Source organism: Trachypithecus francoisi, unplaced genomic scaffold (genome assembly GCF_009764315.1).
Source record: "Trachypithecus francoisi isolate TF-2019V2 unplaced genomic scaffold, Tfra_2.0 Lachesis_group1, whole genome shotgun sequence".
In the NCBI taxonomy this organism is placed as follows: Eukaryota; Metazoa; Chordata; class Mammalia; order Primates; family Cercopithecidae; genus Trachypithecus; species Trachypithecus francoisi.
The window spans coordinates 81,261,362-81,274,189 of NW_022681454.1; the positions used below are offsets into that span (position 1 = coordinate 81,261,362).

A 12,828-nucleotide genomic window follows, 5' to 3' on the forward strand; every position below is an offset into this window, starting at 1 on the left:
CGTCACGCTACCTGACTTCAAACTATACTACAAGGCTACAGTAACCAAAACAGCATGGTACTGGTACCAAAACAGACATATAGACCAATGGAACAGAACAGAGTCCTCAGAAATAATACCACACATCTACAGCCACTGATCTTTGACAACCTGAGACAAACAAGAATGGGGAAGGATTCCCTATTTAATAAATGGTGCTGGGAAAACTGGCTAGCTGTAGTAGAAAGCTGAAACTGGATCCTTTCCTTACCCCTATACGAATTAATTCAAGATGGATTAGAGACTTAAATGTTAGACCTAATACCATAAAAACTCTAGAAGAAAATCTAGGTAGTACCATTCAGGACATAGGCATGGGCAAGGACTTCATGTCTAAACACCAAAAGCAACGGCAGCAAAAGCAAAATTGACACATGGGATCTAATTAAACTAAAGAGCTTTTGCACAGCTAAAGAAACTACCATCAGAGTGAACAGGCAACCTACAGAATGGAGAAAATTTTTGCAACCTACTCATCTGACAAAGGGCTAATATCCAGAATCTACAAAGAACTCAAACAAATAACAAGAAAAAAACAAACAACCCCATCAAAAAGTGGGGAAAGGATATGAACAGACATTTCTCAAAAGAAGACATCCATACAGCCAACAGACACATGAAAAAATGCTCATCATCACTCGCCATCAGAGAAATGCAAATCAAAACCACAATGAGATACCATCTCACACCAGTTAGAATGGCAATCATTAAGAAGTCAGGAAACAACAGGTGTTGGAGAGGATGTGGAGAAATAGGAACACTTTTACACTGTTGGTGGGATTGTAAACTAGTTCAACCATTATGGAAAACAGTATGGCGATTCCTCAAGGATCTAGAACTAGATGTACCATATGACCCAGCCATCCCACTACTGGGTATATACCAAAGGATTATAAATTACTCTACTACAAAGACACATGCACACGTATGTTTATTGCGGCACTATTCACAATAGCAAAGACTTGGAATCAACCCAAATGTCCATCTGTGACAGACTGGATTAAGAAAATGTGGCACATATACACCATGGAATACTATGCAGCCATCAAAAAGGATGAGTTTGCGTCCTTTGTAGGGACACGGATGCAGCTGGAAACCATCATTCTTAGCAAACTATCACAAGAAGAGAAACCAAACACCGCATGTTCTCACTCATAGGTGGGACTGAACAATGAGATCACTTGGACTCGGAAGGGGACATCACACACTGGGGCCTATCAGGGGAGGGGGGAGGAGGGAGGGATTGCATTGGGGAGTTATACATGATTAAACGTCATGCACATGTACCCTAGAACTTAAGTATAATAAAAAAAAAAAAAAAAAAAACAGCTTTTGAACAAATAATTGTTATTGTTAAACATATTGCTAAATAATATGACTAATTCTGAAAAAAAAAGTATTTGACAGTGAAGAAGTCAAGAGATATATACTCAATTTAATATCAGTAAATGCTGCCCCTAGTTTGGGCCTTGAGTTTAAATAGTTTTCGTCAGATAGAGTTCAACAGGTCTGAATTTGCAAATAACTAGGTAGAACAGATGAAGAGCATGTCCCAAGAAACTTTTATATATAACACACGCATTAAAACAGTTTGAAATATTCCCAGGAGATATGCCTGAGGTAATTAACATTTATCTCAATGCTGGCTTCTAATCAAATCACTGTTCTACATTTATGGAACGAGGAAATTTTCTCAACTAAGTAGCTTTGACATTCATTACTCAACTAAACCAAATTGGGCACTCTCAAAATCAGAACAGAAAAACAAGCCAACTAATAAATATAATTAGTGGGCTAATATATAAAGAAAAGATATCTTAAATTATCTTCTACACTTAGCCTTAAGTCACTGCTACTAACATGAGCTCCCCAACCTGAGATTAGGGCTCTCTTCCAAACTTTAAAAGGAAACTGAAACACCTAATATTGATTTTGAGCTAAAGCTGATACCAACAATTATACTTAATGATCCATCTACAAACTAAAAATGATTCATCTTTTCTTTTGGCCTCAATATGGTAAATGCTTTCCACTTCAGTTCACATAGTTCCCATAAAAGAGCCCAGTGTTTTGGGATGGAAATCCTGACCCTTTGTAATGGACTTTGCTTCGAATGAATATGATCCTAAATGCCTATACAATCATTTTTATGAAATTAATGGAATTAGTATCTATAAAATAAAATAGAATGCAATATATCTAAAGTTACACATGTGTCAAGCCAAAACATTTAACTCTCTGCGTGGAGCGATACACAGAATTGTCTTTTGACATTATCTTAAGTGAGGTCTGAGGCAGACACAGAAGGCAGATGGAGGCACCAGAGAAGGCAGCTGTTTCCACACACTGGGACAAAGGAGCAGGTCTGGTGGTTTTAAAATCCTAGGGAGAAAAATAAACAGTTCATTATTATGGTCATGTTCTTCAATTTTCTTTTGGAAGCACCTAAATGAAAGAGGCAGTTAATCTAGGTTTATGGCAATGAAGCCTCTTGGTTGGAAGCTCCTTCTACATGACCCATGGGTCCTGCCAAGGTACTATCAGCCAGAGGCCCAGACATGAAAGGTGTGAGGAGCAAGAAAAAGATGCTCCCTAGGAAGCAAAACATTCATTTTGCTGCTCAGTGCTAAGTACTAGAAGGACTATTAAAAAGCAGAAAATTTGATCCATCTGAACTAATCCCACTTACTTGGCAACTCACATCTTATTGGAGAAGGACTCCGACTTCGAGACATCTGGAAAATGTAAAAGAATAATGTGAATTACACAGTAGATAGAGCTCAAAAGATGAATTCTTTTGGTATATATTTTTTTCCCCTAAAACCAACCAATAGCTTGCTCTGAGGCACTTTAGCACTATGATTTTTCACCCTAAGGTTGGCTATTATGATTCTTTTTAGACTTCTGAAGTATGTGAACACTCAATTTGGTTTAAATTATATTATTAGTTAAAAGCTGGGTTCATTGACCTAAGAGCAGCCATACTGAAGTCAAATCTCACAAATTCAAGCTAAAATGATGATATAATCTCTGGAAGATCCTTTATAAAAATTATAAGTCATAAACTCTGTTCTATTAAGAAGGGTCACCAGGCAACCAGAAAATCATCATCTTTCAAATCTCATCTTTACTTTCACTAAGTAGAAGGTACTGCACTGGAACCACAAGTCTCTGACATAGCCGGTCAGGAGTAACTGGCTACAAGTATCATCCTTCCTCTGAGCTTTCAAACACTCTAGAGAAATAGATGCTGATAAAGATGGAATCCATTCTGAATGAATCAAGACCCCACATAAGCGAAAATAAACCTGACTAACCAAAACTATTTGTATTTTATTTTGCAGGTATACTCAGTTTTGTTGTGGCAAGGGGATGATGGAAACAGATAGAAAGTTGGCTGCAGTCACACTTTTGAAATTAGATTTTATTCTCATCTAAAGTTTAAATTAATGTGTTCTTTCTGAGCACAACATAAGAAAGAGAAGGTATAGGGGATCCTCACAGAGGACATTGCCTATGAATAAGCCTTTCAATGAGATTCCGGAGTTAGAATTTGACATGGCTGTTACACAATAAGTATCTAATGGTATTTTCTTCTGATATGCCACTTCCCCTTAGAATGGGGAATTGTGGTTCTCTCAGTATCACGCTCCCAAGGTTTCCTTTTTATTTACCAGTCCACTAACTGCACTATTGCTTTGCTTTTACTTACCGTAAATAGTTATTCATGAAAAAGGATAATGAAGCTATATGAAATCTCCAAGAGCAAAAGGATTGTGTTAGATGCATGACTTTTCCATTTGCCTATCATTTTTTAAGTCATTTTCTTCACCTGAATATTCCTTCCCAATTTCCTAGCCCATTGAAATCCACCCATTCTAAAACACCAAATTAAATACTACCTCCCCCATGAATGCCTTCCTCATGACCAAATCTGGGAGGAATCTCTATCTCATCTGATGACTCTAGCCCTTTCTGCTTCTTTTATTGACTATCATATTGTATCATAGTATGGATGTATTGATTTGTTGACTGTATCACATTCAGCTAATCTGTTTAAATCATAATAATCTTTCTCTTTCCTATACTTTATTTTTCTTTTCAAGTTTAGGGGTACATCTGCAAGTTTGTTATATTGGTAAAACCTTGTCATGGGGGATTTTTGGAAAGATTTTCATCACCCAGATATTAAGCCTAGTACTGATTAGTTATTTTTCCCGATCCTCTCCCTTCTCCCATCATCCACTCTCTGGTGGGCCCCAGTGTCTGCTGTTCCCTCTTTGTGTACAAGTGTTCTCATCATTTAGTTCCAACTTATAAGTGAGAAAGGTATTTTGTTTTCTGTTCCTGTGTTAGTTTGCTAAAGATAATGACCTCCAGCTCCATCCATGTTCCTGCAAAAGACACGATCTCGTGATCTTCCTATATTAAGATCTATTCAGAGAAGATAACGTTTTTGCCATTTTTGCGTCCCTCCCAAATCTAGCATCCATCAGATCCAGAAAGGATGTATGATAAGGAGCATGGGGGACTCACTACAGATGCTTATTAAAGTCAGTAAGGGGGAGGAGATTCAAGATGGCCGAATAGGAATAGCACTGGTCTGCAGCACCCAGCGAGATCAACACAGAAGGCAAGTGATTTCTGCATTTCCAACTGAGGTACCCAGTTCATTTCATTGGGACTGGTTGGACAGAGGGTGTAGCCCACGGAGGGCGAGCCGAAGCATGGTGGGGCGTCGCCTCACCTGGGAAGTGCAAAGGGCCAGGGAATTCTCCCCCTACCCAAGGGAAGCCCTGAGGGTCTGAGCCGGAGGAACTAGGACACAGATACTGCGCTTGTCCCACGGTCTTGGCAACTCGCAAACCAGGCGATTTTCTCCAGTGACTACCTCACCAGGGCCCTGGGTTTCAAGCACAAAACTGGGCGGCCAATTGGGCAGACACCAAACGAGCTGCAGGGGCTTTTTTTTTTTTTTTTTTTTTTTTTTTTCATATCCCAGTGGCGTCTGGCACACCAGGGAGACAGAACCATTTACTCCCCTGAGAAGGGGGCGATGAAGCCAGGGAGCCAAGGGGTCTGGCTCAGCGGGTCCCACCCCCACGGAGCCCAGGAAACTAAAATCCACTGGATTGAAATTCTGGCTGCCAGCACAGCAGCAATCTGAGATCCACCTGGGACGGTCAAGCTTGGTGGGGGGAGGGGCGTCCGCCATTGCTGAGACTAGAGTAGACGGTTTTATGGCCACAGTGTAAACAAAGCTGCTGGGATGTTCAAACTGGGTGGAGCACACTGCAGTTCAGTAAGGCTGCTGTGGCCAGACTGGCAGATTGCTCCTCTTTATACAGGACATCTCTGTAAAAAAGGCAGCAGCCCTAGTCAGGGGCTTATAGCAAACTTAAACATCCCTGTCTGATGACTCTGAAGAGAGCAAGGAACCTCCCAGCACAGCATTTGAGCTCTGCTAAGGGTCAGTCTGCCTTCTCAAGTGGAGCCCTGACTCCTGTGTATACTGACTGGGAGACACCTCCCAATTGGGGCCAACAGACATCTCATATAGGAGAGCTCTGGCTGGCATCTGGCAGATGTCACTCTAGGTCGAAGCTTCTAGAGGAAAGAACAGGCAGCAATCTTTGCTGCTCTGCAACCTCTGCTGGTGATACCCAGGCAAACAGGGTCAGGAGTGGACCTCCACAAACTCCAGCAGGCTGACAGCAGAGGGACCTGAGTGTTAAAAGGCAAAGAAACAAACAGAAAGGATTAGCACATCCACTCAAAGACTCCATCCAAAGGTCACCAATATCAAAGACCAAAGGTAGATAAATCCACAAAGATGGGTAAAAACCAGTGCAAAAAGGCTGAAAATTCCAAAAACCAGAATGCCTTTCTTCCTCCAAAGGATCACAACTCCTCGCCAGCAAGGGAATAAAACTGGATGGAGAATGAATTTGATGAACTGACAGAAGCAGGCTTCAGAATGTAGGTAATAACAAACAACTCCAAGCTAAAGGAGCATGTTCTAACCCAATGCAAGGAAGCTAAGAATCTTGAAAAAAGGTTAGACGAATTGCTAACTAGAATAATCAATGTAGAAAAGAACATAAATGACCTGATGGAGCTGAACACAGCAAAAGAACTTCGTGAAGACATGAAACAAGTAAGATCAGAGTAGAACTGAAGGACACAGAGATATGAAAAATCCTTCAAAAAATCAATGAATCCAGGAGCTGTTTTTTTTTTATCAACAAAATAAATATACTGCTAGCCAGACTAATAAAGAAGAAACGGGAGAAGAATCAAATAGATGCAATAAAAAATGATAAAGGGGATATCATCGCTGATCCCACAGAAATACAAACTACCATTAGAGTACACTATAAACACCTCTTCACAAATAAACTAGAAAATCTAGAAGAAATGGATAAATTCCTGGACACATACACCCTCCCAAGTCTAAGCCAGAAAGAAGTCGAATCCCTGAATAGACCAATAACAAGTTCTGAAATTGAGGCACTAAATAATAGCCTACCAACCAAAAAAAGTCCAGGACCAGATGGATTCACAGCAGAGGTACAAAGAGGAGCTGGTAGCACTCCTTCTGAAACTATTCCAAACAATAGAAAAAGAGGTAATCCTCCCTAACTCATTTTGTGAGGCCAGCATCATCCTGATACCAAAACCTGACAGAGACACAACAAAAAAAGAAAATTTCAGGCCAATATCCCTGATGAACATCGATGCGAAAATCCACAATAAAATATTGGCAAACTGAATCCAGCAGTACCTCAAAAAGCTTATCCACCATGATCAAGTGGGCTTCATTCCTGGGATGCAAGGCTGGTTCAACATATGCAAATCAATAAACGTAATCCATCACATAAACAGAACCAATGACAAAACCTATATGATTATCTCAATAGATGCAGAAAAGATCTTTGATAAAATTCAACACCCCTTCATGCTAAAAACTCTCAATAAACTAGGTATCGATGGAACATATCTCAAAATAATAAGAGCTATTTATGACAAACCCACAGTCAATATCATGCTGAATGGTAAAAACTGGAAGCATTCCCTTTGAAAACTGGCACAAGACAAGGATGCCCTCTCTCACCACTACTATTTAACATAGTGTTGGAAGTTCTGGCCAGGGCAATCAGGCAAGAGAAAGAAATAAAGAGTTTTCAATTAGGAAAAGAGGAAGTCAAATTGTCTCTGTAGATGACATGCTTGTATATTTAGAAAACCCCATCGTCTCAGCCCAAAACCTCCTTAACCTGATAAGCAACTTGAGCAAAGTCTCAGGATACAAAATCAATGTGCAAAAATCACAAGCATTCCTATACACCAATAACAGACAGAGAGCCAAATCATGAGTGAACTCACTTTCACAATTGCTACTAAGAGAATAAAATACCTAGAAATACAACTTACAAGGGATGTGAAGGACCTCTTCAAGGAGAACTACAAACCACTGCTTAAGGAAATCAGAGAGGACACAAACAGATGGAAAAACATTCCATGCTCATGGATAGGAAGAGTCAATATTGTGCAAATGGCCATACTGTCCAAAGTAATTTATAGATTCAATGCTATCCCCATCAAGCTACCACTGACTTTCTTCACATAATTGGAAAAAACTACTTTAAGTTTCATGTGGAACCAAAAAAGAGCCCTCCTAGCCAAGAAAATCCCGGGCAAGAAGAACAAAGCTGGAGGCATCATGCTACTCAACTTCAAACTATACTATAAGGCTACAGTAACCAAGCATGGTACTTCTACCAAAACAGATATATAGACCAATGGAACAGAACAAAGGCCTCAGAAATAAAACTTCACAGCTACAACCATCCGATCTTTGACAAATCTGACAAAAAAAAAAAGCAATGGGGAAAATATTCCCTATTTAATAAATGGTGTCGTGAAAACTGGCTAGCCATATGCAGAAAACTGAAACTGGACCCCTTCCTTATATCTTTTACCAAAATCAACTAAAGATGGACCAAACACTTAAATGTAAGACCTAGGACCACAAAAATCCTAGAAGAAAACCTGCACAATACCATTCAGGACATAAGTATCGGCAAAGCCAAAACTGACAAATGGGATCTAATAAACTAAAGAGCCTTTGCACAGCAAAAGAAACGATCATTAGAGTGAACAGGCAACCTACAGAATGGGAGAAAATGTTTGCAGTCTCTCCATCTGACAAAGAGCTAATATCCAGGATCTACAAAGAACTTAAACAAATTTACAAGAAAAAAAAACAACCCCATCAAAAAGTGGGTGAAGAATATGAACAGACACTTCTCCAAAGAAGACATTTATGCAGCCAACAGACATATGACAAAAAAGCTCATCATCACTGATCATTAGAGAAATGCACATCAAAACCACAATGAGATACCATCTCACGCCAGTTAGAATGGTAATCATTAAAAAGTCAGGAAACAACACATCCTGGAGAGGTTGTAGAAAAATAGGAATGCTTGTACACTGTTGGTGGGAGTATAAATTAGTTCAACCATTGTGGAAGAGATTGTGGCAATTCCTCAAGGATCTAGAACTAGAAATACCATTTGACCCATTACTGGGCATACACCCAAATGATCATAAATCATTCTACTGTAAAGACACATGAACCCATACATTTATTGCAGCACTACTCACAAAAACAAAGACTTGAAACCAACCCAAAATGTCCATCAATGATAGAATGGATTAAGAAAATGTGGGACATATGCACCACAGAATACTATGTAGCCATTAAAAGTATGAGTTTATGTCCTTTGCAGGGACATGGATGAAGCTGGAAACCATTATTCTCAGCAAACTATCACAAGATCAGAAAACCAAACACTGCATGTTCTCACTCATAAGTGGGAGTTGAACAATGAGAACACATGGACACAGGGAGGGGGAACATCACACACTGGGGCCTGTAGGGGATTGGGGGCCTAGGGGAGGGATAACATTAGGAGAAATACCTAATGCAGGCGACGGGTTGATGGGTACAGCAAGCCACCAGGGCATGTGTATACCTATGTAACAAAACTGCATGTTCTTCACATATAACCCAGAACTTAAAAGTATAAAAAAACGAAAAAAGTCAGTAAGGAAGCTGGGTCTAATCAACTGTGGAGTTTTTGGTTTTGTTTTTGTTTTGCTGAGGAAGTTTTGCAACTTTGGGTCTACAGCTGCATGCTAGAAGCAGTTTCAGAAAAATATGTAGGGTTGCCGAATGTGATTCTCCTTCTCTACCACTCTCTCTAAAACAAGGTTGAACAAATATTTAAATAATTATTATTTGGAGGAATAGCACATTGTTAGCCTTCCTGTTGCCCACATGTCTTGTTCTAACCCTGTATTCAAAAGGCACTGACTAAATATGTGTTGAATAAATTAATAGTGGTGAATCATAGTTTTTTAAATTGTTTTGGGGGGGGTTGTTTTGTTTTGTTTAAGACAGGGTCTCACTCTCTCACCCAGGCTACAGTGCAGTGTGGTACAATCATGGCTCACTGCAGCCTTGACCTCCCTGGGATCAGGTGATCCCCCCAGCTCAGCCTCATAGGTAGCTGGGACTACAGGTACATGCCACCATACCTGGCTAATTTGGGGGGGAGTTTTTTGTTATGCCCAGCTAATTTGGGGGAGGATTTTTGTTTTGTTTCATAGGGACGATGTTTCCCCCTGTTGCCATAGCTGGTCTCAAACTCCTGGGCTCAAGCAATCCTCCCACCTCAGCCGGTGAAAGTGCTAGAGTTACAGGTATGGGCGACCCTACTCAGCCCATAATCATGTTTTTAGGGATGTTATCTTCATCGTTTTCATGATGTTTTTGCTGTTCTTTTTTTCTTTAACAGAAGTATTAACAATCTTTCCAAAAACTAATACACACAAAAAACCTTATTTTTTCTAATTTGAAGTTGAAGACACATTAATACCTGCAATGCCGTTTATAAGGTATTGAAATCCAGACCATTTGAGCAATTTCTCCAAACTCATACACAAATTTCTAGAGGAAGCAGGGACTTGTGCCAAGATCAGTTGACCAAGGTATCCCATTCTCTCTTTAGTCCACTATCTGATATCTAATAGCCCATTTCATCCAAAGATAAAAATAAAACTATGAAATACATAAAATCTACTATTCCTTGAACTAAGAAAGAAAGATAAAACTACCTCTACTTCTTTCTAGAATAATAAATTATTTAGCCTACAGTAATATAAAAATCAGTTTGGAGCTAGCATTATTGCAATAGGTTCTCTTTCCACCTGTAGACTTATAATCATCTCTCTTGTACTGCTGAAGCAAAAAAAAAAAAAAAAAATGCCAACCATAGACGAATTTTGTGTAAAAATGATTAGATAGATATGTACCGTGCTTAAACCAATTTGGCTACGGGGGCAAATGGGACTTAAACTCCTGCTTCGACATCGACTTAGAGATCGCACCGAATTCCACTTAAAAAAGAGAGAGAAAGAGAGAGACATAGTCAGGAGTTTGTGAAAACTGTCATGGCTTAAAACAACATGCATATCCCATAGAATAAGAATCTTACTGATATGATTACACTTGCCCATTACTGATCATCTGCACAAGCTACACTCCTTTCACTTCCTATTGCTGCCCAATATGTGGCAATAACTTCAGGGTACTTTTTAAATAGAATCCCATTACAATGAACCTTGGGATATTCTGGTGTTTGATGCCAGTAGAATGTTTTTGTGAGTAAGCTATTGGAAATTACATAGGAGTTTGTTAGTGCTGGAGAATGTAAGCTCCATGTGGGTAGAGATTTGTATCTGTTTTATTTGTTGCTAAATCTCTAGCACATAAATACAGTGTTTGGGTCATAAATAACTATTGAATAAATAAATATCATTGGATGAATGAATGAAACACCACTGCTGCCTATCTGCTTTCTAACTAAATGAATAAGGAGAAAGCTATATTCACTAAAATGAGATTTTACTGGTAAAATCCTTAAAATTTCCCTTAATTCAACCCCTTTCTTTTACAAATTCTTTGTTTTAGGAAGAACTTCCTATTATTTTGTTTTAGGGTTTAAGCTTGGACAAATGTTCATGATAAGCTTGATGGGAGAGAAGAAGGAAGTTAAAAGGCAATTGCTATTTGATGTAAAACATAAGAATAGTGGGTATTTCTTCTCCCTCCTTTCCAAACTGCACTGCAGATAGAATCTTCTTAACAGAAAGTGACTGCTGTAGGAGCAAGAAGTATGTTTTATTGTAGAACATGTGTAGCTGTCAGATCAATAAAATCCAATATCTATTTCTATGGGCTCGACCTTTTTTTTTTTTTTTTTTGACAAGATCTCAGGCCGGGTGTTGTGGCTTATGCCTTTGATCGCAGCACTTCAGGAGGCCGAGGTGGGTGGATCACGAGGTCAGGAGTTTGAGACCAGCCTGACCAACATGGTGAAACCTCGTCTCTACTAAAAATATGAAAATTAGCTGGGTGTGGTGGTATGCACCTGTAATCCCAGCTACTTAGGAGGCTGAGGCAGGAGAATCGCTTGAACCTAGGAGGCGGAGGTTGCAGTGAGCTGAGATCATGTCACTGCACTCCAGCCTGGGCAACAGAACGAGATTCCATCTCAAAAAAAAAAAAAAAAAAAAGACAGGATCTTACTCTGTCACCTAAGCTGGAGTGCAGTGGCACAATCATGGCTCACACAGCCTCAACCTCTCCAGCTCAAGCAATCCTCCCTCCTCAGCCTCCTAAGTAGCTGGTATTACAGGTATGCACCACCATGCCCAGCTAATTTGTTTATTTTTTGTAGAGATGAGGTCTTGCTATGTTGCCCAGGCTTGTCTCAAACTCCTCAAACAATCCTCCTGCCTTAGCTTCCCAAAGTGCTAGGATTACAGGTGTGGGCCACTGTGCTCAGCTAAGGGCTCAACATTTATGGAACAAAACATTTTAATATAGTATTCACTGTAATGGGATTTTTAAGCTACAAAAACCCTTTTCTTAAGTTCTTTTAAAATAAAATATTCCCCTTCTCCACTATATGTATGAAAGCTGCCATAAAGCACTTCCCCTATTCTTCAGTTCAAGGAGAACAGGAACAGAGATTAGCCAGCTGTGCGATGGTGCATCATTCTGGACTAAGGGGCTTCACTTAACTCTTTCTAGGAAAGGCAGGGGTAAAACTTGCAGAATATCCAAGCACCACCAGTTCCATCACCCAATCCCCACTACAACACGTACACACCCACAGGCTCACATACAGAACCTAAGACTTCATTTTAAAGGCTGTTCAGGTATTTAATATTCTGTAGGTTCAAAACGTTCTATAGCCAGTGGATATAGGAAGCAACCTTCTCAAACTGATTCATTCCTCTCTCCCACCTCCTCTGCCCTCTTTGTCTCCATTCCCCCGCTCCATACACATCATACCAAGGAGAGAAAAACAGGGCACATTAACAGTTTCTCAAAATAGAGAATTGTCAGTGAAAATTTGGCAAATCACTTCCTGAAAGTTAATTGATTTTAAATGCTTAGGATTATGGAAATCCTCCTACAAGATAACTTCAAAGGGCTTTGTTTTTAAAATATCATAGTAATTCTAAGATGGAGGAGGTAAACATGACTGATTCCATCTTCTAAATAAAGCAAGAAGTAAAGAAATTATTCCAGGAAATTATGCAGAATTACGGAAAAATCAAAGAAAAGAATCAGTTCTTTTCGAGATCATCTCTGTCCTCTCCTTTGTATGAAATCTTATCAACTTTTTATAAACTTCTTTTATAGAATCT

General features: G+C 39.5%; 1 protein-coding gene across 4 annotated transcripts in view; it reads right to left on the reverse strand.

Moving 5' to 3' along the window:
- Nucleotides 1-1,582: 1,582 nt before the first annotated feature.
- SPATA18 (spermatogenesis associated 18) overlaps nucleotides 1,583-12,828 on the reverse strand; it is a 44,169-nt gene continuing 32,923 nt past the window's right edge. For all 4 annotated transcript variants that reach the window (XR_004438019.1, XR_004438020.1, XR_004438021.1 and 1 more), the window contains 3 exons: nucleotides 10,423-10,506; nucleotides 2,729-2,774; nucleotides 1,583-2,421 (listed from right to left, as the gene is read on the reverse strand). Coding sequence is in view for 1 of the 4 variants with exons in the window: in XM_033214701.1 (XP_033070592.1) it covers nucleotides 2,414-2,421; nucleotides 2,729-2,774; nucleotides 10,423-10,506 (138 nt within the window). In the remaining 3 variants the exon portion in view is untranslated. The remainder of the gene's footprint in view (nucleotides 2,422-2,728; nucleotides 2,775-10,422; nucleotides 10,507-12,828) is intronic.